This window comes from Lipotes vexillifer, unplaced genomic scaffold, assembly GCF_000442215.2.
Source record: "Lipotes vexillifer unplaced genomic scaffold, Lipotes_vexillifer_v1.1 scaffold680, whole genome shotgun sequence".
NCBI lineage: Eukaryota > Metazoa > Chordata > Mammalia > Artiodactyla > Lipotidae > Lipotes > Lipotes vexillifer.
The window spans coordinates 1,807,310-1,832,358 of record NW_006780838.1 but is presented as its reverse complement, the minus strand read 5'-3'; the positions used below and the strand labels follow the sequence as shown (position 1 = coordinate 1,832,358).

Sequence of the window (25,049 nt, the reverse complement as noted above, 5' to 3'; positions counted from 1 at the left end):
ACAGCTAAGCAGGCCGGTGAGAGAGGCAGGCCCTTGGAGAAATGTCCCAGCTTTTCTCCGGTACCCCCGACACGTGGCCCATCTGGTTCGCCTCCCCACCAGTTCTATCCCTGCTGCCCCTCCCCGCCAGGCTGTGTCCTGCCCACACTTCCTTCACCCTTCCGTCTCCATCCTTGGCCCTCCTTGGTCTTCCTCTTGTCTCACCCGCCCTCTGCGGGCTGACCCGGGTAGCCAGACACTGGCACTCCCCCTCCCGCCTCTGGGTGCACTGCCTGGAGCCCGAGGAGTGACATCCACCAGGGCCCATGGAGCCCAGTGGTTTTCACACTCCTTTAGCTGTGGAAACTCTGTTCACATGAAATCTTACCCCAAATCACAGTATAGATACACAGCCAGGCAAAGTCACTGTTGGAGGAGAGAGGAGTGGATAGGGTACCACCCTTGGCAGCAGCTCCTCTGCTAGGGCAACCTGGTCCATTGTACGCATGGAAGTGAGAGGCGGACACAGGGGGTTCCTCAACCTGAGTCACGGGCTAGCTGGTAGCAGAGGAGGAGAGAGAAAACTACCAGTTACTGAGTGAGCGCCGCCTACGTGCATACACTCGGCCAGAAGCTTTAAAAGCTTATCTCTTTCCGTCACATGTCAGCCGGCAGTGTGCGCAGGTAGTGTTACTCCGCAGGTGAGGAAGCGGAGGCTCAGGGAGATGCCACACACACCTGTGAAGGATGGAGTGTCTCATAAGCGATGCTGGCCCAGTGCCCCCCTCGGCCTGGGTGCTTTCTGGTCCTCATGCTGTCTCCTTGCCTTGTCTGTAGGTGGCTCATTTCCCCTTTAAGAGCAACATCAGCTTTGTGGTCATCGTGCCCACCCATTTTGAGTGGAACGTGTCCCAGGTGCTGGCTAACCTGAGCTGGGGCATCCTGCACCAGCCCTTGCTGCGGGAGAGGCCCACCACGGTCCAGCTGCCTAAGCTGCATCTGAAATACCAAATGGACCTGGTGGCCATCCTCAGCCAGCTGGGTAAGGAGGCCGGGCGTGGGACAGCTCCCGGCTCAGCTGGACGGGGTGGGTAAGGGGGAAGCCCCCAGCCGGCAGGCCTGAGTCAGAGCTAGACTTGTGTCCTGGCCTTTTCTGGGGCTTAGGGAGGTGACAGGGTTTGATATGAACCCTCGGACTCTCTGTCCTGGGCAGGGGGTGGGGAAGGGGAATGAGGACCTGCTCTACCCAAGACTGAGCATCGCAAAGAATCCTGGGTGGAGAGCCAGGGGTGGCATGTGAGCCTCGCTGGCTCTCCTGCAAGAGGCGAGGGGAGCCCACCATGTACAAAGAGCTGAGTCTCACGGAGTCGGCAGAGGAGGAATCAGGTACTTACGATTCAGCGTTAAGTGATAAGACAGAGGGCTTCTCTGTAGTCTACCCAGGGAACTATTGAAAAGGCATCTGTCTGGACTTTGGGGCGGGGGCTCAGGGAAGGCTTCCCGGAGGAAGGAGCCTTTAAGCTGATACATGCAGGTTAAATAGGAGTTAACCAGCAGTCTGTGGGTTCAAGGTGATCCCTGGCTGGGATGCCAGACACCCTCCCAGGCAGGTCCATGCAGCATATGGGGCAGAAGGCAGCTCTGACCAGCCATCTCCTGGCCTGGGCAGGCCTGCAGGAACTGTTCCAGGCCCCGGACCTGCGTGGGATCTCAGACCAGAGCCTGGTGGTGTCCAGCGTGCAGCATCAGTCCACGCTGGAGCTCAGAGAGGCTGGCGTGGAGGCGGCCGCGACAACCAGCACGGCCATGTCCCGCATGTCCCTCTCATCCTTCAGCGTGAACCGCCCCTTCCTCTTCTTTGTCCTCGAGGACAGCACGAGCCTGCCCCTCTTTGTGGGCAGCGTGAGGAACCCCAATCCTGGCGCGCAGCCAGAGCTCAAGGAGCAGCAGGACTCCCCTGACAACAGGGACTTTTTCCAGCACCAGAAAGTCTTCCCCCGCGGAGACAAGCCGTTAGGCCCTGACTTAAAACTTGCGCCCCCCTCGGAGGAGGATTACCCCCAACCTAGCAGCCCCAAGTGAGGGGCTGTGGCCGCCAGCAGCCCGAGTCCCTGCTTGGAACAGCCTCTCAACTCATGTGACTCTTTCCAAACAGCTTTGTGGGATTGCGGGCGGGGGCCTGGGGCGCAGTCTGGGAGAGGGGAGGAGGGGGGCCAGTCTCTCGTCTCCTCTTGGGGAGTTTGGGGAGGGGCGGCGCTGGGAGGAGGGCAGGCATCGGGGAACCATGGGCCTTGATCCCACGTCATTTCTTCCAAAGGGGTTCAGAGGGTGTCCTCGTCTGGGGCTTGGGCGGAAGGGCAGCTGTGGATTCATTTTTGTCAGGAAGGTAGGTAGGTTATTCCCTAAGTTGGCTGGGTCGCCTCCACGCCTGTTTACCAGAGAGGGAGGGCCGGGGAGGAGTGGACACCTGGCTGGGGAGACGGGGTGGCCCGGGGGTGCCGTGCACTGTCGTGGGGTTAAACATGTGGGTGGAGGTCGAGCGCCCCGCGCAACTGCCTCTGCCCTGAGCTGCCCAAGGCCCACCAGCCTCCAGCCCACCCTGTGGCCTCAGTCTCCCCGCTGGTCCTCGGAGGTGCCAACACTGCCAGGACTCCCCTTTTTTCCTCTCCCCTCTGTCCCCCCTGCCTGGTGTCTCAGTGGCCGAGGGGTGGGGGGCATTAGCTCCCGAAGGATCTTTTGTAAAGTTTTTGTAGTGATTTTTATGCCACCTGAATAAAGAATGAATGGGCCTGTCTGCTGTGATGTCACTGGGGCGTGGGTGGGAGCAGGGGGGCTGGAGGAAGGCGGGAGGAGGCCACGGGCTGGGCCCCCAGGAGCAGCAGCCCTCTCTGTGCCACGTTTGGCCTCTGGCCACTCGCCAGCCCTTCTCCACCGTGCCGTCCCTCTGACTTCACCAGCCCTGCCCAGGGCCACCCCCTTGCCAGCCTGGCTCTGCTCTCAGCCTGTTCCTCTCTATGGACCTCAGGCATCCGGCAACAAAGGCGACTCAGAATAGCACCAGCCTCCTGGTTTGGGAGAAGAGCTGGCAATTAGGGAGCTTGAGGAGTTTCTAATTACATGCCAGCCCTTCTGCCTGGAGCTGGCGCCCGCCAGACGGGGGCGGGCAGGCTGCCGGGAGCACCGGCTCCAGATGGAGGCTGTCAGCGCCTGAGGATTTGGGGGAAGCAATTGGGGGCACCTTGGCACAGCGCTGGGGGCAGCCCTTGTCTGTGAGTGCAGGGTGTCCATGTGGCAGCAGCCACCTGCGGCCCTGTAGTGCAGTGGTTAAGAGCAAGTCCCTAGGATGGGATCTTGCTTCTTACAAACCAGCAGTGTGTGGAGATGGGAAATAAATCAACAGTGAAATACATGGTATGTCAGAGGGTGGTGAGAGCTCTGGTGAGGAATAAAGCAAGGAGGGCCTCCCTGAGGAGGTGACTTTTGGAGCAGAGACTAGAAGGAGGCAAGGGTGGGTACTATGGGGACATCCTGGGGAAGAGTGTCCTGGGCAGAGGAATGGGAGCTGCTCAAAAGGTTCAGGATGATCAGGAGATCCATGGGGCTGGAGTGGAGGGGGTGAGCGGGGAGATGTAGGAAGGAATCAGAGAGGAACTGAGGACAGACCACTGAGGGATTTAGGACCACTGTAAAGACTGTTGTTGTTATCTTAGGAGAGGTAAGAGATAACTGGAAAGTTAAATCAGCAAGCCCACCAGCTTAATTTTACCTCCTGAGTTTTTCTCAGCTCTCTCTTCCTCTCCATTTGGGCTCTAGCCACGGTTTGGATCTAGTCATCACTCCCGAGGGTCACTGCTGTCGCCTCCCGGGTTCTCCGTGCTGCTGGTCTGGCCGCCTTAACTGCATCCTCTGCCCTGTAAATACTAGTCAAGTGCTTTCTGTGTGCCCAGCAGCTCCCCGGGCTCTGGGGCTGCAGCAATGAAAAAGCCAACAAGACCTCTACCCCGCAGAGCCTAAATCTGGTGGTAGAGTGGTCTAGACAATAAATAAGTTAAAATTTGGGGTTGAAGTGTAGTATGCCAAGTACACAAGTCATAAATGTACCTAAGCATAATGAATTTGTTTCACGAACCAAGTACCCCTGTGAAACCAGTACTCAGATCAACAAACAGTACTCACTCTCCTGGCTTCTGATAACAGACTAGTTTTTTCTGGTTTTGAACTTTATGTAAAGGAATCGTGAAGTCTGTTCTGCCTTGTGCCTGGCTTCTGTCATTAAGCCTCCTGTTTGTGAGATTCATCCGTGTCGTTGGGGATGGCAATTATTCATTCACTGTGGAAGGCTTTTTTTTTTTTTTTTTAATTTATTTGTTTGGTTGCACGGGGTCTTAGTCGTGGCAGGCGGGCTCCTTAGTTGCAGCAGGTGAACTCTTAGTTGCGGCATGCATGTGGGATCTAGTTCCCTGACCAGGGATGGAACCCTGGCCCCCTGCATTGGGAGCATGAAGTCTTAACCACTGTGCCACCAGGGAAGTCTTTAACTGAGGGGCACCATGGGAAGGCTTTAACTGAGGGGCACCATGGTCTGAGGTAAGCTCTGGAAGGCTCATTTGGCTTCTGTGAGAACAGACTTAGAGGTACAAATGCAGGAGGAGGGAGGCTGGTTAGCAGGCAAGAGACATGGGTGGCTTGGCCCTGCTGGCTCTGGAAATGCAGGAAAGTGGTCAGACTTCAGGTATATTTTGCAGGTAGATGTTACAGAATTTGTGCATAGACTGTATGGCAGATGAGGGAGAGGAAAGAGTTAAGGATGGTGGGGCTTATCATTCAAATCCCCGGATTTTTGTGTTGAGAAAAATGGGTTTTACTAAGATGAGAATCAGAGTGAGGGACAGATTTTAGGACTGGAGATTTTAGGATTGCAGATTTTTTGATTGGAGATTTCCATTTTGAACATGACTGAAATGCCACACTAATATAGGGTGACCATATGTCCCAGTCTTCCCTGGGATGGCTCGAGTTATGTCTGTGGTTCCAGCTTAATTCACAGCACCCGCTTTTGTGCTTAGAAGTGTTTGGATGATGAATTGTATGTTCCTCTTACATGCTGGGCATCCATGTGGCTATGTCAAATTGGGCTGGAAGTGTATATTTGGGAGCTCACAGATGCACTGAAAGTTATGGAACTGGCAGAAATCACCTAAGAGGAGTTGTAGATGGAGACAGAAAAAAAGGTGTCCCAGAATCAAGCCAGCAAGGAAGATGGAAAAGATGGGGCCTTTGAGGTGCGAGAAAAATGAGAGGGTATGGAGAGTCAGGGTTTCAAGGAGGGACAGTTTGCCGTCTGCTGGCGAGGGCAGAGATGTCCATTTGGTGATCAACGCAGACATCACCCGTGAACTTGGGGACAGCAATTTCAAAGGAGAACTGGGCACAGAAGCAAGTTGGAGGGTGAGGAAGGAAAGGCGCTAAGAGTAAATAGCTCTTTCCCGCATGTCTGGGAGGGAGGATGGAGAAATGGACGGTAGCTTTAGGGGATGAGGCAATAAAGGAAGAGTCTTTAAAGAAGGGAGTAGCAGATGCTGTTTAAAGGCTGTGGAATGGTCCTTCAGAGAAGGATTACATTGATTAGGCAGGAGAGGGGCTACCTGCAGGAGCCTAGTCCTTGAAAAGCACCAGTGCAGGCCCTCTCCTTTGGCAGGTGTGGGACACACTGCTTTCACGCTACTCGGAAGAAAGAGAAATCTTTCTTTATAAGTTATTATAAATAATTGGGACATACAAAAGGGTATAATAAATCGTATAAGGCTACTGTCCAGCTTAAAAAATATTCTCAATACAGTGAGAGTCCTACATTCCCTTCCTCAATCCTTCCCCTGCCCCCAAAACCATCATCCTGAATTTGTTTTTTTATTATTTTCATGCATTTCTTTTACTTTCACCACATGAGTTTTAATCCCTGAGTGGTATATATTAATAGTATCATTCTCTGTGTTTTTAAACCTTCCACAAATGTATCATCCTGCAACTTGGCATCACTCTATATTGTGAAATGAATCTGTGTTAAGTGGCTTCCCTTTAGTATTTTTCATAGCTGTAGGCTTTTTTTTCACCCCTTATCTAATCTCCCATTGCTGGACATTGAGGGAGCTTTCTTTTTTTTTTTTTTTTTTTTTTTGCCACTACACAGTGCTGCTGTAACATTCTTGCTACATCCTTGTGCACGTGTGCAGTCTTTTCAGCTCACATGTTTAGGAGTGGAATTGCTGAGTTGTGGGTTTGGGTTTTCCATCTTTCACTGCCAGGGCTGCCACATAAGGTTATGCACAACCTTGCCATTTGTTGCCAGACTGTTCTTCAAAGGGGTTGCATCAATTTATGTTCTCATAAGGAGGGCCTAAGGGATCCTGTCCGTCCACATGCTCACCAATACTTGGTATTGTCAGATGTTTCAATTTCGCCCATCTGATGAGTGTGAAATATACTTATCAAAGTATTTAATCTGCATTCCCCTGATTATGGGTGAAAAACATGTTTTCATAAATTTATTGGCCACTCAGGAGTCTTCATCTGTGAATTACCTGGGCCTATTTTTCTGTTGCATTGTTTTCTTCTTTCTTTTTTTTTTTTTAAATTGATTTGTAGTTCTTTCTATATTATAGTTAGTAATCTTTTTTTGTCAGTTATCTGTGTTACAAATATTTCCTCTTAGTGTGAGGCTTGTCTTTTCATTTTGTTTTATGGTATCTGTTCATGAAAACAAGTTTTTGATTTTAGTGCCAAATTTATCAATCTTTTATAATTTGTGCTTTTTTTGGTGTCTTGTCTAAAAAAACTTTCCTACTGAGAAATCACAGATAAATCCATCTATACATTTTTCTAAAATATTTACATTTTTTCCTGTTGTGTATCTGTGTTTGCATTTGTTTTTTAAGCCATTAAAATGATCTCTGAGGGCTTCCCTGGTGGCACAGTGGTTGAGTCCGCCTGCCGATGAAGGGGACGCGGTTTTGTGCCCTGGTAAGGGAAGATCCCACTTGCTGCGGAGCGGCTGGGCCCTTGAGCCATGGCCGCTGAGCCTGCGCGTCCTGAGCCTGTGCTCCGCAACGGGAGAGGCCACAGTAGTGAGAGGCCCGCGTATGGGGGAGGGGAAAAAAAGATCTCTGAAAGGATACATATGAAAGAGATTAACATCAGCCATCTCCAGGGAGTGGAATCAGGTGACTGGAGATCAGAGTGAAAAGGAGTCATTCACTGTATATCTTTAGTTGCTTTTGAGTTTTGAACCATATTTTAAAAATACCTATTCAAGAATAAGTGAATAATTTAAATAAAAAGTCATTAAAAAGGTTCTGCAGGGAGCCCTCCTGCACTGTTGGTGGGAATGTAAACTGGTACAGCTACTATGGAGAACAGTATAGAGGTTCCCTAAAAAACTAAAAATAGAGCTACTGTATAATCTAGCAACCCCACTCCTCGGGCATACATCCAGAGAAAACCATAATTCGAACAGAATTATAATAATAATAATAATTATTAGTAGTATATATAGAATAATTATTATTCCAATATTCATTGCAGCACTATTTACAATAGCCAGGGCATGGAAGCAACCTAAATGTCTATCAACAGAGGAATGGATAAAGAAGATGTGGTACATATATGCAATGGACTATTACTCAGCCATAAAAAAGAACGAAATAATGCCATTTGCAGCAACATGGATGGACCTAGAGATTGTCATACTGAGTGAAGTAAGTCAGACAAAGACAAATATCATATGATATCGCTTATATGTGGAATCTAAAAAAGTGGTACAAATGAACTTATTTACAAAACAGAAATAGAGTCACAGATGTAGAAAACAATCTTATGGTTACCGGGGGGAAAGGGGGCGAGGGATAAATTGGGAGATTGGGATTGACATATACACACTACCATATATAAAATAGATAACAAATAAGGACCTACTGTATAGCACAGGGAACTCTATTCAGTACTCTGTAATGACCTATATGGGAAAAGAATTTAAAAAAGAGTGGGTGTATGTATATGTATAACTGATTTACTTTGCTGTACAGCAGAAACTAACACAACATTGTAAATCAACTATACTCCAATAAAAAAAAATTTAAAAATAAAAATGTTATAAAAAAGGTTCTGCAAAAACAGAAATTGTTTTTCAGAAATATTTAAACCTCTAATGCACCTACAGTTAATCTTTGTGCATGGTGTGAGACAGGGATCCAGTTTAAAATTGTCCACAGGATAGTCACCCCTTCCCACCTTTCTATGCTTAGCTCATTCTTATTCATGACTCAGCTTAGATTCATATATTCCAGCTGTGCTGCCATGATACCCTATAGAGCAGTGCTGTCCAGTAGAAATACAATGCAAACCGCATATGTAATTTAAGATTTCCTAGCAGCCATATTAAAAAAGAAATAGGTGAAATTAATTTTAACAATATATTTATTTAACCTAATATATGTAATCAGGGTCAAAATTATTGAGATAGTTCACATTCTTTTTCATACTAAATATTCAAAATCTAGTGTGTACTTTATACTTATAGCAGATCACAACTCAGACTGGCCACATTTCAATTACTCCATGGCCACATGTGGTTAGTGGCTATCATATTGGATGGCATGGCTGTAGAGACTGCTATCACAGAATGTGCCGAATTATACGATCTGTCCTCACGTCATCCTCTGTTATTAGCCAGTGAGCTTCTGAAGGGTGGGCACTGAGTCTTAGTCATCTATGTACTCCTTCTCTGTGTACCTAGTGAGTGCTTTGAGTAGAGGTCTTCAATTTTTGGTTGAATGGATTGAACTCTGGAGACTTCCCTGGTGGTCCAGTGGCTAAGACTCCGAGCTCCCAATGTAGGGGGCCTGGGTTTGATCCCTGTTCAGGGAACTAGATCCCACATACCGCAACTAAGAGCCTGCATGCTGTAACTAAAGATCCCGCAGGCAGCAACTAAGATCCCTCATGTCACAACTAAGACCTGGTACAGCCAAATAAATAAATAAATAATTAAGTTAAAAAAAAAAGAGAAATGATTGAACTCTTTTTTTTGTTTGTTTTTTTGGCTGCAGCCTGTGGGATCCTAGTTTCCTGACCAGGGATTGAACCCGGACCCCGTGCAGTGGAAACGTAGAGTTCTAATCACTGGACCGCCAGGGATGAACTCTTGACTGTTGATACACTCTTCCTTATATAAAGCTGAATCTGGTTCACTGGAAATTTCCAGGGGCCCTAGCTCTGCTCCCTGGAGCCTCACAGGAGGTGAAGTTCCCCTAAATTTTCTCTTCCTCTAAATATCCCAGAGGCTCTCCCTTCCTTTTCTGATCCCTCCTTGTCTGAATGACCACTGGGCTTCTGACCAGGATCCACACATGCCTAGAAAACGTTTTGGTACATTCTCCAATTATTTCCCATGTCAGTATTTTAGTTTCACAACTGAATTGCAAGTTCCTAAACGCCCCAAGGTGAGCAAGGCCTCGGTGGTCTCCTCCCAGTTGACCTCTGTGGTGCCCAGGTGGGTGGCAGGCACACACGCTCAGCCTCCTCTCAGGACTAATGTTTACAGTTCATCTCATTCTTCCTCTGGTCAGATATTTCCCCACTGCCTTTTCTGATCTTCAGAAATCAGAGCATTTCAGGGCTAAAAAAGCACACAGACGTCCCAGTACCAGCCCCTCGTTTTCCAGCTGAGGAAAGGTAGGAGCCATGAGTGATGTCTTGCCCCAAATCCGAGTACCAGAGCCAAGGACCAGGAAAAACCCAGAGTCCCAGTTCTGGGCCACTGTTTCCTCTATTCCGGCCTCCTCCTGGGCCTCCTCCTGCGAGACTCTTCCTCAGTCCTGGCTCCCACCCAGGCTAGCCAGGCTGCCCTGTTGGGTGGGAAGGCCAGGACCCCGAAGAGGGTCTGGTGGAGCAGTAGGGTGTGTGAATGTGTCTGTCTGGGGGTGTGTGGTGGAAGGGCAGCTGTGGGTTAAAGTTAACACCGGACAATGATGCAATCACAGACTCCAAATTGAGTGCAGGTCGCTTTAAGAAAGGAGTAGCTGTAATCTGAAGCCTGCTGGACGCTGGGTTAGGAGGCAGCAGAAAAAGCTCTGGGGCTTACAGAAGCCCCCTCAGTGTGCAGACCTAGGCTGGGCGCGGAGCTGCAGCGCACCCACAGGTAAAGAGCTCCCTGTCTGGTCTGCATGTGTGTCTGGGGAAGAAGGGAGGCTCCTCTGGGCTGGGGGGACGGGGGTGAAGCAGGGGTACTTCAGGGAGCAGAAAAGAGGGGTGTAAGGGAGAGGAGGTGGGGAGACAGTAGTTCCTGCAGCTTGGGCACCAGGGTGAGTAGGTTAGGGAGGGTAGAGGGAGTTGGGGGTCAGAGCCCACTTATCCCCCAACCCTACTGCACCACTAGAAGAGGCTGGAAAGACTCCTGAATGAAATGGGTGGGAAACAATGGAGGGGGGTTGTGGCAGGGAAGGAGAGAGCTTGGCTGCTGGGTCAGGCCTGAGCATCACTTCAGGGGGCTCTGCAGCCTTGGGGGAAGGAGGCTGTCGGGGAGCTGTACCTCCACTGGGGCAGTCAGGGAAGCAGCCCATCCTGCAGCCTGGTCATGGCTTGGGCTCAGCTCCCCGCTGCCTCTTCAAAATCAACTGGTGCTGATTTCAAAGATAACTTCCCGACACTGCCAAGCAGCTGGCCTGTGGGGAGGCTTCCGGGCAGGGCTGGGATGGAGGACAGCTGGGTCCTTCTATCCAGTACCCACCCTTTTTCTTTGGCCAAATCAGCTGCCAGTAAAAGCTGGGTGACCAGTGGGGGTTTGGCCTCTCACCAACAATGACCACTATTTAGCCCAGCTGGTGTATGGGATTTGGGGGCTCAGCTGCCGGAGCTGGAGAGAAGGGCTGCCCGCACCCTTGGTGCTCCCTGGGACAAGCCACAGCAAGGAGCGGGCCTGGGCCAAAGAAAAACTTCAGGCTTCCCAGAAACCCCATCATTGTCTGGCCCAGGCAGGTCCACCAAGAGTTCAGCCCTCAGCCTGAGGGGAGGGAGGGGAAGTGGGCCAGGCAATTCTGTCCCTAAGGCTGGTCCTTCTGGGCTGTGGGGAGGTGAAACTCATGGGTGCCCTGGCCCCGCTCATTCAGGTTCCAAAACTTCAGAAAAAAAGTCGCCTGCGCACTGATGGGGTCACCGCGGTGGGGTGGGCCTGGAGGGACCCCTCGGAATCTCCCTCCCAGAGCCAGGGCAGAGGGTGGTGCCCTTCCCTGCACTGCCCATGAGGCCCACTGCCATGTGGCTTGGAGGCTGTGCGGTCCTGGGAGGAGGAGGAGGGATGGTGTTCGTCTCACAACTGGGTTTAATCTGAAACACATGTACTGGCTCAAATTTATCCCCCCAGCTTGAAGGCAAGATCACAAAATCAGTTCCTTGTGTTTCTTGATTTGGGCAATGTGGCAGGAAGGCAGGCCTGAGTTTGGCCCAACTGGGAAGATATCTACCTCCTCTCCCTGTCCTCCCCCGCCTGGTAGGACAGGAATCTAGCTTGGACACTGCCCTTTGGACAAGATGGCACCATTGTCCCTGTGCCCCTGGCCTGGCGATGGAGGCCTGGACAAGCCCACGGAACAGTCATCTTGGACAGGGCACCGAGTGTGCTCAGAGGGGCCCCCGTGCAGACCCTTACTCTCTACCCTCTCACTGCCCTTGCAGGGGGTTTTCAATCATCTCTCCATTTCCCTCATCCCCAGGGCTTGAGGTGGGGGATTCAAAGAGGGGCCATTAATACTATGCGTCCTGGAGACTGGCTCTGGGCCAGCTGTGGACCCAGGTGCCTTTCCCTGCCAGGGTGGCTCACCTCATCTTTAGTCCTCAGTCCACTCACGTGGTGACAAGTGATCACATGACCCGAGGTTTGGGCTCAGACTCTGTAGGGACTCCTACAGAGAAGATCCATCTTCAAGTGCATTTGAACTTAGTTTCCTTAAACACCATGCCAGGATGACATCTCCCACCTCCTCCCTCCTATCTCAGTTCCCTACCCTGGCCCAGGAACTAGAGCTAACAGCTTTCCCTCTAGCCCGGTATCTCACTGAATTTCCAGTCTCCGCTAAGCCAGTCTGCTGAGGTTCAGGCAGGGAAGGCCCCTGCCAGCTCTGGGTGGGGCTGGCCGGGTGGAGAGAGCAGCTGTGAGCCTGGATGGCCTTAAGGGCTCTATCTTGCACTGCAGAAAGCTTTTTCTGTTGTCTCAATGGAAGATTTCTCCCTGAGTGGTAGGGGCAGCCATGGGGAAGAGCAGCTGGCTGAGAACACAAGGGTCTGGAACTCACTGCGAGACACGTGCTCGAGATCAGGGTTTAGAGAGAAAGCCGGGCTGGGGCCCACAGGCCGTCTGGCCATAAGCCGAGCAAGCTCAGAGGCCATCTTTTCTTTTGCGGCCTTTCATGCTCTACAATGTTGTCCAGTGGCTTATTAGACTTAATTTTAAGGATTTTGAGCAAAAATCACACACTGCATTCCTAATTTTCCTATTTGTTCTGAGAAGTCAGGAAAGCGTGTGTGTGTGTGTGTGTGTGTGTGTGTGTGTGTGTGTGTGTGTGTGTGTGTGTGTTTATGGGTATATGAAAGGAAGAGCGAGCTTGAGACCCTTGGCCTGTGTGTGTTTGTGCACACAAGGGTGTATTTGTGCTGCAGGGGAGGGGAGGGGCAGGGAAGACAGATGATGTTCTTTTTTTTTAAATAAATTTGTTTATTTATTTATTTTTGGCTGCGTTGGGTCTTCGTTGCTGCGCGCGGGCTTTCTCTAGTTGCGGCGAGCCGGGGCTACTCTTCGTTGCGGTGTGCGGGCTTCTCATTGTGGTGGCTTCTTTTGTTGCGGAGCACGGGCTCTAGGCACGCGGGCTTCAGTAGTTGTGGCTCGCGGGCTCTAGAGCACAGGCTCAGTAGTTGTGGTTCACGGGCTTAGTTGCTCCGTGGCATGTGGGATCTTCCCGGACCAGGGCTCGAACCTGGGTCCCCTGCATTGGCAGATGGTTTCTCAACCACTGCACCACCAGGGAAGCCCAGATGATAAGTTCTTGACATGGCAGTATGGATGGAGGGAGAGCAGAGGTCCTGGTTGCTGAGACCTTGTCCCACGTTCTAACCAGAAGGCCTCTCAGAAGATCTTATTTATGAACACCCCCAGCTGCATTCCTCCTCTCCCACCTCCACATCCTGATTCTAGGGCTGAGCTCATAGAGTCAGTGAATGCAGGAGGGCAAGGAATGGGGGAGCCCTAGACCCAGAGTTCCCTTTTCCCTTGGGGTCCAGGGGTCAGACCAGAGTCCTGTCCAAAGAGGCTACTGCTCAGGAGGTAAAGGGACTTGGGTGGTCTTACTAAGAAGTGGGGTTACTTAACCTGAAGGAAAGAATTCGTGGAGGTTTCAAGAGCTAGATCCGAGCTAGTGGGGGGAAGAGGACATGGCTACCCCCAGGGAGAAGGGGGGCCCTGGGGTTCCAGGAGTAGGGAGACACATTTTGACTCAGGGATCATTGGAGAACTCACCTGTCTCTGGTGTCGCTCACTAAGTGCTATGAAGGCATCATCTAATTAATTCTCATCACAATAGGTAAGTACTATTTGATTTCCATTTTACAAGAGAAGACACTGGGATTTAGAGAGGTACTAAGACACAGAATTGAGGGGAGTTCCCTGGCGGTCCAGTGGTTAGGACTCAGCACTTTCACTGCTGGGGCCCGGGTTCGATCCCTTGTCGGGGAACTAAGATCCCGCAAGCCGCACAAAGAAGACACAGAATTGAGATCTGAACCCAGGCTGTCTGACACTAGACCCAGCACTCCTAACCATGAGAGAAAGAGCTTTTGATACAGAACTGTCCAAGAAGGGAACGAGTTGCTTATGAGGCCACAGGTTCCAGGGCAGAGGAATTCAAGGAGAGAGTTTGAGAACTTGGGGGTAGCAGTGGCTGGACCAGATGCCCCCATTCTCTATATTCTGTGATTCTACATCTGAGACCTAGGTTCTGCCCCCATGCTTTTACTAGACATTGACCCAAATCCTGTATCAAGAGCTGGTCAGTGTGCCCACAGGGAAAAGCCCATGTCCACACAGGGGAGCCCACTGCTGGGTCTTCACTACCCTGGAGGTTTAGGCTCAAAGGTGGGTCTCTTGGCACACACAATGGATGAAAGCACAAGCCCGCCATAGGACCGTGGGCTGTGAGGCAGGGGGAGGGCTGGGGAGGTGCTGAGAGGGAGGGATCAGCAAGCTGAGGGGCCACTTCCAGCCCGGGGAGGCTGGAGGGAAGGTGCCTAGCCCTGCCAAGGCCCTGCTACCTGCCCAGGGTGGCCGGGTGTTGCAGGGTGGTGGGTGAGGGAAGCAGCCTGCCACCTCTTTTGCTTTCTTGCAGGCCCCAGGATGCAGGCCTTTGTGCTACTCCTCTGGACTGGAGCCCTCCTCGGGTACGGCAGCTGCCAGAACACCGGCCTGGAGGAGGTCAGAGGTGGGGTGTGTGTGGTGGGGGCCTGGGGCGGGGGCATCAGCAATTCCAGCCCCTCCTCAGTAGGCAGCATGGGAGACAGGACAACACCCAGGTTGCAGGCCAGGCTCTGGCCTTTCTGTCTAGACAGGGCCTTGGTTTTTCCATCAGCAAAACATAAAGTGTCTTACCCTGCCTTTCACAGAACAGAGTGGGGACAAACGTAAGATCCAACAAGGTGAAAGGCAAAAACGCTCTAACAAGTCCAGGGCTGTCCCTTCAGTGAAGACCTTTTCTCATTACCTTGCATTACTTGTGGGTCTCACTGAGTGGGTGGTGGCCTTCGATATTTGTTCCAGTCCTGACCAGGATGCAGCAGAGGTGTAAGAGTGTGGAAAGGCCTCTTTCCTGTCCAGAGAGAGCACAGTCAGTTTGCAAAGGCAGATGCTGAGAAGACTATGCTATGTGACAGTGGGGGTGGGGGAGTGACTGTCACACAAGGGACCAGGGCACTTCTGGACCAGTCCCTTGTCTTTTTAAAAAAATTTAATTAATTAATTTTTGGTTGTGTTGGGTTTTCATTGCTGTGTGCAGGCTTTCTCTAGTTGGGGCGAGCGGGGGCTACTCCATTGCAGTGCGCGGGCTTCTCGTTTGGTGGCTTCTCTTGTTGTGGAGCACGGGCTCTAGGCACGCGGGCTTCAGTAGTTGTGGCATGTGGGCTCAGTAGTTGTGGCTCATGGGCTCTACAGAGCAGGCTCAGTAGTTGTGGTGCACATGCTTAGTTGCTCCGCGGCATGTGAGATCTTCCCGGACCAGGGCTCGAACCTTCTCAACCACTGCATCACCAGGGAAGTCCCTGGACTTTGTCTTGAGTTCCAAGTTTGAATTCTGGTTCAGCCTCTCACTAGCTTTATCATCTTAGACAAGTCACTGTTACTTGAGTCTGTTTCCTTATCTATAAAATGGGGTTAAAAATATCCTGGGCTTCCCTGGTGGCGCAGTGCTTGAGAGTCCGCCTGCCGATGCAGGAGACGCGGGTTCGTGCCCCGTTTCGGGAAGATCCCACATGCCGCGGAGCGGCTGGGCCCGTGAGCCATGGCCGCTGAGCCTGCGCGTCCGGAGCCTGTGCTCCGCAAATGGGAGAGGCCACAACAGTGAGAGGCCCGCATAACGCAAGAAAAAAAAAAAAAAAAATATATATATATATCCTTACAGGGCCATCACAGACAGTCACTTATTTTTTATCTACTGAACACCTACTCTGTAGGTGCTGGGGATGGGTGGAAATATGAAAGACTCAGTTCTGGCTTTCAAGGAACTCAGAGTGTTGAGATAGGAGTCTTTGGTGGTATCATCTACACTGACTAGTATGAAATGAAGTAAGTCAAATAAAAAGAACTGGCACAGAGGCTGGCACATGGTAGGTGGTTAATACAGAAGTGGTAGTTGACTCTGAAAAAATGGTCAGAAAGCCAAAAGGTACCTTCAGATTGGGGCCATCGGGGAAAGCCTTTGGTGGAGGGGGTGATATCTCAACAGGGCCATGAAAGACAGGAAGGGTTTGATAGGAGGTTCCAGGTGGAGACCCGCGAGCAGTGCGCAAGGGTAAGCAGACAGGGAGCCTGTCTGGCCTGAGAACGGAATTTCTTGGGAAGGGGGACTCCTCGCCTTTTATTTATTTATTTATTTTTAATGTGTTACAGGCCTGAGGCTCACAGGTCACTGGTGCTTAAAGCTGGCCAGCTAACTTCTCCCCAGCAGAGCGCCCCTACAGGAGCAGGGGGCACAGACTCATTCCAGCGTTAGGCTAAGCATACCATCCTCAGGCAGGACAGCCCTCAGGGACCAGAAGGACAGTCCCACACAAAGCGATGAGACCAGTCATCCTGTGCTCATCTGCACTGGTCCTTGTGCTCAAATGCAGGGCTCCCTGGCCCCCGAGACCACGGGGCTGCCAGTGGAGGAGGAGGATCCCTTCTTCAAGGTCCCTGTGAACAAGCTGGCGGCCGCCGTCTCCAACTTTGGCTACGACTTGTATCGCGTGAGATCCAGGGAGAGCCCTGCTGCTAACGTGCTCCTGTCTCCGCTCAGCGTGGCCACGGCGCTCTCTGCCCTTTCGCTGGGTGAGTTCCTGGATGCAGAAAGCCCTGCATCCTAGAGCTGCCCTCCGGCCTCTGCACATATCTGACTCTAAGCCCTGGAGACACTTCACTCAGGGAGGGTGAAGAGGGCCGAGAGGCTGGGCCTGGGGGTCCCGGCGTGTGCGGAGTGGGACCTCGGGGGCGCAGAGCACTGCTGACACAGGTGTGTGGCCTCGGGACCACTTACTGACATTCCTTAAGCGAGCTTCTCCTACGTGCCAGCCTTGTCGGTGTGGCTAGGTTCTGGGGACATAACTGCACACAAACAGCACGGTCTGTGCCCTCGCTCGGGTCACACAGCTGAGCTCACGGGGGAAACGAATAAACAGGAAACTGCAGAACAGTCTGGTAAGTGTTGTGATGAGAGAAGCACAGGGACTTGAACCCTCACTCCCACCCTTCTATCTCTCTAGGCCTGATGCCTTTAGCCTACCTTCAGGAAAATCTATTTTTCCTCCATTGCCTTCAAATTCCTTTCCACCTAGAACGTCCCCAGTACCAGCAGACAAGAAGACTTAGGGTGCGGTGTCCCTGCCCCGTCCCAGGAGCTGGCCAGACTTGGGCCCCAGTGGGCAGTTACAGAGGTTCACACGTCCATCCCTCTGGCAGGAGCGGAGCAGCGGACAGAATCCAGCATTCACCGGGCTCTCTACTATGACCTGATCAGCAAGCCAGACATTCACGATACCTATAAGGAACTCCTTGCCTCCGTCACCGCCCCGGAGAAGAACCTCAAGAATGCTGCCCGTATTGTCTTTGAGAGGAGTGAGTCGCCCGGGCTGCCTGAGGCGCGTGGGGCTCTGTGCTGCACATGCGGGTTTCCTTCTAAACGCCAGAGCACGTCTGCTCTGGCCAGGCCTGGCCCTGGCGGGGGCGGGGTGGGGGCAGGAAGGGGCCCTGTGAGTCCAGAGAGGATCGGAAAGAGGAAATGGGCCGAGGGAGGCAGTGGGAGGGTCGGGCGAGGGCAGCGGTGTGAAGAGAAACAGTAATGAGTGAGATCTGTTGTTCCCCGTCCAGTGCCTGGGGAAGCTGGCACAGAGTCCTGGTGCGTCCCGGGAAGATGCCAGGCAGGAAGTCAGGGCCTGCTGAGGGTCAACCAGAACCTCTCAGAGAGGATGCTGGGTTAGCTCTCGGAGCACACTAACCTCTGCCCCGTCTCTTCGCAGAGCTGCGGATAAAAGCCAGCTTTGTCGCACCCCTGGAAAAGTCGTATGGGACCAGGCCCAGAATCTTGACCGGCAACACTCACTTGGACCTTCAGGAGATTAACAACTGGGTGCAGGCCCGGATGAAAGGGAAAATTGCTAGGTCCACGCGGGAAATGCCCAGTGGAATCAGCATTCTCCTTCTTGGTGTGGCTTACTTCAAGGGTGAGGGCTTCTCCACTCGGCTTTTGGCCAAGGGTAGACAATAAGTGTCAGATGGGGCCAGGAAAGGGGGGAGTCAGAGAAGGCAGAGGAGGACCCAGGAGAGGCACCTGCCTGAGGGCTGCCTGCTTGCCATCAAACCCAAGGCAAACATTGGATAAGTGCCTACAAAGTGTAAGGGGCCATAGAGAAAGACTCGCAGAGATAAGGGGGCACTCCCACTCTTGCACCTGTTTGGGGCAGGCACTGGTAGATTTCTGGCTGGAGCCAGGTGAGGGTCCAGGCCCAGCTGTGCCTGTACTGGCTGGAGAGCCCTGCACAAGCTTCACAGCCTTTTTGGGGCCTGTTTTCTCGTCTCTCACTCGGGGACGATACACTGACTTCAGGGACACTGTCTGTGTCGTCTCCCATCTTTTTTTTTTTTTTTTTAACATCTTTATTGGAGTATAATTGCTTCACAATGGTGTGCTAGTCTCTGCCTTACCACAAAATGAATCAGCCATACATATACATATATCCCCAATATCTCCTCCCTCTTGTGTCTCCCTCCCACCCTCCCAATCCCACCCCTCTAGGTGGTCACAAAGCACCTGATCTCCCTGTGCTATGCGGCTGCTTCCCACTAGCTATTTCACATTTGGTAGTGTATATATGTCCATGCCACTCTCTCACTTCACCCCAGCTTCCCCTTCCCCTTCCCACATTTCCCATCTTCACATGGACCCTAGCATCATGCCCGGGGCACACAGCAGGTCGTTGATAAACCGTTGTTAGTTTTCTAACAACATTCTTCTAGGCTGTGTTGATGTACCCAAGTCTATTCCACGGTCCCAGTGTGAGGCCAGCCCTATTTATGAGCCTTGGGTCAGATTTTGGGCAGCCTCCCCTTAAAATGTCTATCAGGCAGAGTGGACCCCTAAACTCCTAGAGAAAAGTCCTCCCTGAAGCACTGAGCTCCAGGACATGAAAGAAACTGTTACAGACCAGCATGTTAAAGGCCACGTTAAACTATCGACTCGCTGTGTGAGCGCTGGCGAGCACTTCACCTCTCTGGGGTTCCAGGCTTTTTCAGCTATGAGAGGGTTGATGACATGATGTCGAGGTCCCTTCCAGCACTGGCCTCCCTGGATTGTCTTCCGGACACAACACTGTGGAAGTGTACACCAGTTTACCTTTCTCCTAGGCTATCACAGAACTTGAATAAACCCGACAATCAACCTATTTCTTCCTGAGTTTACATATGGAAGGTATTCAGGACCCTAGAAATTTTGTGGTCCAGACTGCACATTCTGAGATAGAGCTATTCCCTGATGTATCAGGGCCTCTGACGACTAAGATTCCTGTAGCCAGGCAATTTTCAGCAATATGCTTTGGCCTCAGCACGGTCCCAACGCCTTTCTGGTCTCCTGGGGCTCAGGGCACTCCATTTGTTTCATTCCAGGGCAGTGGGTAACAAAGTTTGACTCCAGAAAGACTTCCCTAGATGATTTCCACTTGGATGAGGAGAAGACCGTGAAAGTCCCCATGATGTCAGACCCTAAGGCCATTTTACGCTACGGCTTGGATTCTGATCTCAACTGCAAGGTCTGTAGGGGTAGAGTGAGTAGTGGGTGCGGGGACAGGCAGGATGGTGTAGTGGGAATAGAATGACTTTTGAGATTTGACAGCTGTCTAAATTTTACCTGCTGTGTGACTTTCAGTAAGTTAATAGTTTCTCTGAGCCTTTTTTCCTCAAAATAAAGGGGCATAGTTATCTAAACTTATCCTCTCATGCAGGGTTTCCTGTAAGGGTTGATAAGGTAATGTGAAATGGGCCCTCAAGACTGGGCACTCAAGGGACTTCCCTGGTGGTCCAGCGGTTAAGACTGCGCTTCCAATGCAGGGGATGTGGGTTTAGGGAACTAAGATCCCACATGCTGTGCGCCCCCCCAAAAAAAAGTATGCAGGGGAGTGTCATGATCAATGTATACTATACGTCTGAATAAATCTGAAAAAATGTTAATAACCATGAAATTAAAAAATTTAAAAAGATTAGGCACTCAGATGCTGGTGTTAATTCTTGTCTTTTCTTTCCTTCTTTTTCTCTTTTTTTGGGGGGAGAACTTGTATTTCTAGAAGTCAAAGTTAAACTTTCAAAAACTGCCACAAACTCCAAACTGCTGGCATTCTAAGTCTTTCCTACCTGACTTTTGAAAATTCGAAGTCAGAGTTCTTAACTTTTCTTTGGAAATCGGACAAAACACCTGAAGCACTGGAGAGAAATGCCACGTATGCATTTCTGTAGATGATTTCAGGGGCTCTTGGGACCTCTGATGCCATCTGTCCTGTGGACCTGAGGTTAAGGACCGCTGCTCAAAGGACCAATGTATTGCTGCTTCTGTGTGCTCTGCCCGGAGTCCCCAGAGGGCTCTGTACATAACAGATGATCAGTAACTGTTGGCAGACAAACCTTGGGAGAAAACACAGACCTGGAATTCAATCTAGCTCTTTAGAACCACAGGAGAAAATTCTTTCAGCAGATAACTTCAGTTGGTATTAGGCCCAGGTAAGAAAGGACAGTGGCCTACTTTTTGAAGAAACATCAGTAGACATCTTGCTGCCAGAAAGCCATAGCTTAGAGGGACAACTGTTACATAGATGAGGGGCTGGGAAAGCGTGGCAGGGCCTGGTTACAGGAGAGGAGAAGGCGGCTTGGGGGTGTGTGCCTATCTCTAGGCTCCTGGGCTCCAAAGGACTAACGCATGTGCTTTCTCCCTGTTGTGTCAGATTGCCCAGCTGCCCTTGACCGGCAGCACGAGTATCATTTTCTTCCTGCCTCTGAAAGTGACCCAGAACTTGACCATTATAGAAGAGAGCCTCACCTCTGAGTTCATTCACGACATAGACCGAGAACTGAAGACTGTTCAAGCGGTCCTGGCCATCCCCAGGCTGAAGCTGAGTTACGAAGGCGAACTCACCACGTCCGTGCGGGAGATGAGTACGTTTCTGCAAGACCTCTTTGCTCCTGGGGTGGGTGGGGTAGAGTCTTTGAGCCTTCCACCTTGTTAAGCAGAACGCAAAGGCTCCATGGCATTGTACCGAGGCCAGGGATGATTCCTTAATTCTAACAGTGCTGGAGGGGAAGACTGCCTTCCTTATCAGACTCATTCCTCAGCCCCAAGAGCATACTGTCTTATAACAGCAACTCAGAACACTGCCTCTCAAGATAGGTCTGTTGACCTGGTTTCTAATCTTAACCTCACTTGCTGTGTGCTCCTGGGCAAGTCACTTAACCCTTAACCAGCCCAGAGCTCTACATACCTCACAGGTCAAAAGTGGTGTTCCACTGCCAGCTTGCTTGCCTTCTCGACAATCAGAATTTAAGAATCAGGACTGTACTCTTCCTTGGGGTGTTGATGAGGCAAGGTTTTAACGGAAATCTCTCTCAATCTCTGCAGAGTTGCAGTCCTTGTTTGATTCACCAGACTTTAGCAAGATCACGGGTAAACCTATCAAACTCACTCAAGTGGAACATCGCAGTGGCTTTGAGTGGAATGAAGATGGAGCGGGTACCACCCCCAGCCCAGGGCTCCAGCCTTCCCACCTCACCTTCTCCCTGGACTATCACCTTAACCAACCTTTCATCTTTGTACTGAGGGACACAGACACAGGGGCCCTTCTCTTCATAGGCAAAATTCTGGACCCCAGGGGCACTTAATACTCCAGTGTAGTGTTCAAATACCCCAGAAGAAAACGCTAGAGGGATGGCAGATTATATATTCCAGGAAGGCTGCCCCTATGTTTCAATGTATACTTTGCAATAAAAGTGCTTTATCCTTAACTTTTGTTACCCTGTTCCTCCTATTCTGAGCTATGTTAAATTTAATATGAAGACAAATAACCCTTTAGGAATTTGCTGGTCCCGTATTTATAGCCTGGGTCTAAACTCTGCAGAAAGTCACCAGGTGAGATAAGAACTGTAGTTGTTTGCATTGTATGATTTCGGGATGGATTCTCTGCTCTGTGGGGTTTACACTCTAGGTCACTAATCCCCCGGGGAAGGAATTTCCTGTCTCCACAATCAGTGGACCATGCTCTTAAATACACCGGACTTTAGGTTTTAATGCAAGCACAGATATCCCCCAGTCAAGCTAATGTCACCTGACAACACAGGATAACATGCAGACAGATACGGGAGGAAGTCTGTAACTTCAGGAAACAATTCTTTATTTTCTAGAGCATTTAAAGAAAGCTCTCAAGTTCACATAAAATGAGGTCTGCTATGTAAAATTCTACACATACTCTTTGTAAGGAAGGGGGCCTATTTTACAAAGTACAACAGAACCTCCTTTTTCAGGAACATGAAACATGCCAAGTGTTTTGAAAAGAACTACAGAATTGGTCAAGACTAAATTCTTCTCCTTGAAAGAGTTAGCTCTACCAGAACATCTCATTGGCCACAGCCTTTGCCAAAGTGAGTTAGTAGAAAGAAAGATAAATGCGATTCTGCCTGCCCTTCATTCAAATATTTGAGCGTGAACCATGTTCTGAACACTCAGCTTCCTGAAAAGCTACTGCCAGGCAGCTTCAGGGCTATGCAGTTCCTGATTATAATGCCGGGGCAACCACTGAGCACTTCTTGGGCATGGCCGGGGTGGGCAAACTCTCAAAGCAGTGTGTATTCTTTTCCACCAACTCATCTGAACCACATGGTCCCCAGTGGTGACAGAGCACCCAGGGTTCAGACCCAGAGTCTCCCGGCCTTCTGACCGGGATGGGGTTTAGACTATTGCTATACATCCAGGTAGACAACAACTATCATTCCTACTTTTTGTCTCTTAAGTGTGAAACCGCTAGCAGCAATGCCCACACCCTCAGCATCTTCTGAAGTTGTTGTTTTTTTTTTTCCCTTCTCAGTAATTATGCAGTCTGTATTTCATTTGCCTGCTTGGGGAGGTAGAAAAAAGCGGTCTCTTTTCAGGCTTGCTAATAAACAGAACTCAGAAACGATGTGTTATAAAGTCATTGCTACAAGCTTGATTTTATTAGTGTTTGGTCAGTGAGTCTGCCCAGAGTATAGAATGAAAACCAGAGAATAAGGACTCAAAAACTGGTAGAAAACAAATTTAGAGTTGCCATCCCAGGAGGAAACTCCCCAACAATAAAATGGCCCCATATTTATTTCTCTATACACAATTTATACTCCACTGGTTTTAACAAAGGATTCAAGGAAGCTAGGTACCATAAATGAAACTACACCTCCAGAGGTAAGGAGCCTCACTAATTTCTTGCTTATAATTATTTTTCAATTACAATACGACTATTAAGAGTTTAAGTTCCCACTGGAGTGGTACACAACATTTCATTACTACTAGAAACCAAAGGAATGTTCCAGGGAAACAGACTATCATCATTTAGTGAGGTGGCATCTAGCCAAAACCCCAGGCTAACATCCAGATGCCTGCAGATCAGCTAAAATCCTTTTTTTTTTTTTTTTTTTTTTGGTTCGGGGGCCTCTCACTGTTGTGGCCTCTCCCGTTGCGGAGCACAGGCTCCGGACGCGCAGGCCGGGGCACGAACCCGTGTCCCCTGCATCGGCAGGCGGACCCTCAACCACTGCGCCACCAGGGAAGCCCCTAGCTAAAATCCTTTTAAAGGACTTAGGTTCTCCAGATACCAGTTTTAAGTTTTTTCTGGGAACCAGGAGTTTTTGTTGCAGAGCAGTTAACGACTTCAAGAAACATTCATCAAGATAGGTGAGCAATAGGGAGGGTGGGAGGGAGGGAGACGCAAGAGGGAAGAGATATGGGAACATATGTATATGTATAACTGATTCACTTTGTTATAAAGCAGAAACAACACACCATAGTAAAGCGATTATACTCCAATAAAGAGGTAAAAAAAAAAAAATAGATGAGCACATCTCCAACCGCAAAGCTTTCTAAGCCCTCCCCTCCCCTCATACACTAGGCTTGTGACTGCTGGGCAAGTCCTGTATTGTTTGGCGACAGCTCAGCAGCAACAGACCCTCTTTAACTCCTCCCACACGGACTCCTTTCCTGTTGGTCAAGGTCCCCTTGGGACCCTATTCGTTGGGTCCCACAGGGATGGGCGGCAAGTCCAACAAACAAGATTTCATCTTTTGTAGCTCCTGGATCTCGTCATTCCAAGGGCCATAGTGCACCAGCAGAACCTTTTCTGCCTGCTGTACTGTGTTCAGAGCTTCGGGTATTGCAAACCTGAACCAAAGGAGGTAAGAGGAGTGAATCCACCCATTCAATCAGGCAAACATTAACTGAGGGCCTACTCATACATAGCCTGTGGAGAATGTAAAGTAGATCATTTTTGTCTTCAAGGATCTTACAATCTAGAAGGGCAGATAAGACTCTCAGAAACACACTGAAAGGCAGAGTTTGAGATGAGAGTTATGAAAAAAAGGTATAAAGATTCCAGGATTCTAAGGAACAGGCAGATCTCAAAGCACTAATCTGATATTTACCCCAAGGTTTACTCAGCAGTCTCTGTCTTAGAGTCACGGAGTCCACCTATGGCCTGACTGCAGCCCTTTCCCTCTCTCTGATGGGGTGGACTGCCTCTATGTCTTGGGTATCAGGTCCACCCACCTCATAATCCTAGGACTGAGCTTCAAACAATTTCCCACACGGCAGCTTTACCAAGGTTGGACATATTCCGTCAAGGAATACTGACATCAGGGCGTCCTAGTGATCCCAGTTACAAAAGCGGATGAGGCATCAACTCATCAACCCTACTCTTCTTTCCTTTTAACCTTTAAAGCTGGGTTTCTCAACCTTGACACTGTTGACATTTGGGGCCGGATAATTCTTAGCTGTGTGTGCAGGGGCTGTCTTGTGCACTGTCGGATGTTTAACAGCATCTCTGGCCTCCACCCTGAGTCATGACAATCAAAAATGTCTCCAGACGTTGCCAGATGTCCCCTGGGGAGCCATATGACTCGTGCTTGATTACAGCTGCTTTAAAAGGAATAGGACCAGGGGGAAGGAAGAGGCCCTGGAGCTGAGGGTGCTGAGAATGAGTGCTGAGGGGGGGAGGTGTGAATAACTGCGGGGGGT

The 25,049-nt window shown here is 50.3% G+C and overlaps 3 protein-coding genes and 1 non-coding gene across 6 annotated transcripts in view; 3 read left to right on the top strand and 1 right to left on the bottom strand.

Annotated features, from left to right (window-relative positions):
* SERPINF2 (serpin family F member 2) overlaps positions 1 to 2,173 on the top strand; it is a 7,108-nt gene extending 4,935 nt beyond the window's left edge. The window contains exons 8-9 of one of the 2 annotated variants that reach the window (XM_007454208.1): positions 817 to 1,021; positions 1,649 to 2,173. In XM_007454208.1, coding sequence (XP_007454270.1) covers positions 817 to 1,021; positions 1,649 to 2,061 — 618 coding nt within the window. In that variant the 3' untranslated portion in view covers positions 2,062 to 2,173. The remainder of the gene's footprint in view (positions 1 to 816; positions 1,022 to 1,648) is intronic. The other variant, XM_007454207.1, reaches the window with a different exon arrangement.
* Positions 2,174 to 10,030: 7,857 nt separating this feature from the next.
* Positions 10,031 to 21,795, top strand: SERPINF1 (serpin family F member 1). 2 transcript variants are annotated; one of them, XM_007454206.1, is made up of 8 exons: positions 10,031 to 10,171; positions 14,403 to 14,488; positions 16,396 to 16,594; positions 17,222 to 17,377; positions 17,779 to 17,982; positions 19,421 to 19,563; positions 20,746 to 20,956; positions 21,417 to 21,795. In XM_007454206.1, the coding sequence occupies exons 2-8, from the start codon at positions 14,411 to 14,413 to the stop codon at positions 21,674 to 21,676; spliced, it is 1,251 nt and encodes a 416-aa protein (XP_007454268.1). In that variant the 5' UTR covers positions 10,031 to 10,171; positions 14,403 to 14,410; the 3' UTR covers positions 21,677 to 21,795. The 2 variants fall into 2 exon arrangements, with proteins under 2 accessions (XP_007454268.1, XP_007454267.1); XM_007454205.1 differs by lacking the exon at positions 10,031 to 10,171 and adding an exon at positions 13,164 to 13,216 and having other exon boundaries at positions 14,401 to 14,488.
* TRNAE-UUC (transfer RNA glutamic acid (anticodon UUC)) lies at positions 13,682 to 13,753 on the top strand. The gene has a single exon. It is a non-coding gene; the product is annotated as a tRNA-Glu (tRNA).
* Positions 21,796 to 24,043: 2,248 nt separating the features above from the next.
* The window catches only part of SMYD4 (SET and MYND domain containing 4), a 40,523-nt gene continuing 39,517 nt past the window's right edge, over positions 24,044 to 25,049 (bottom strand). Inside the window, exon 10 of the mRNA XM_007454204.1 lies at positions 24,044 to 24,197. Within this exon, the coding sequence (XP_007454266.1) occupies positions 24,044 to 24,197 (154 nt within the window). The remainder of the gene's footprint in view (positions 24,198 to 25,049) is intronic.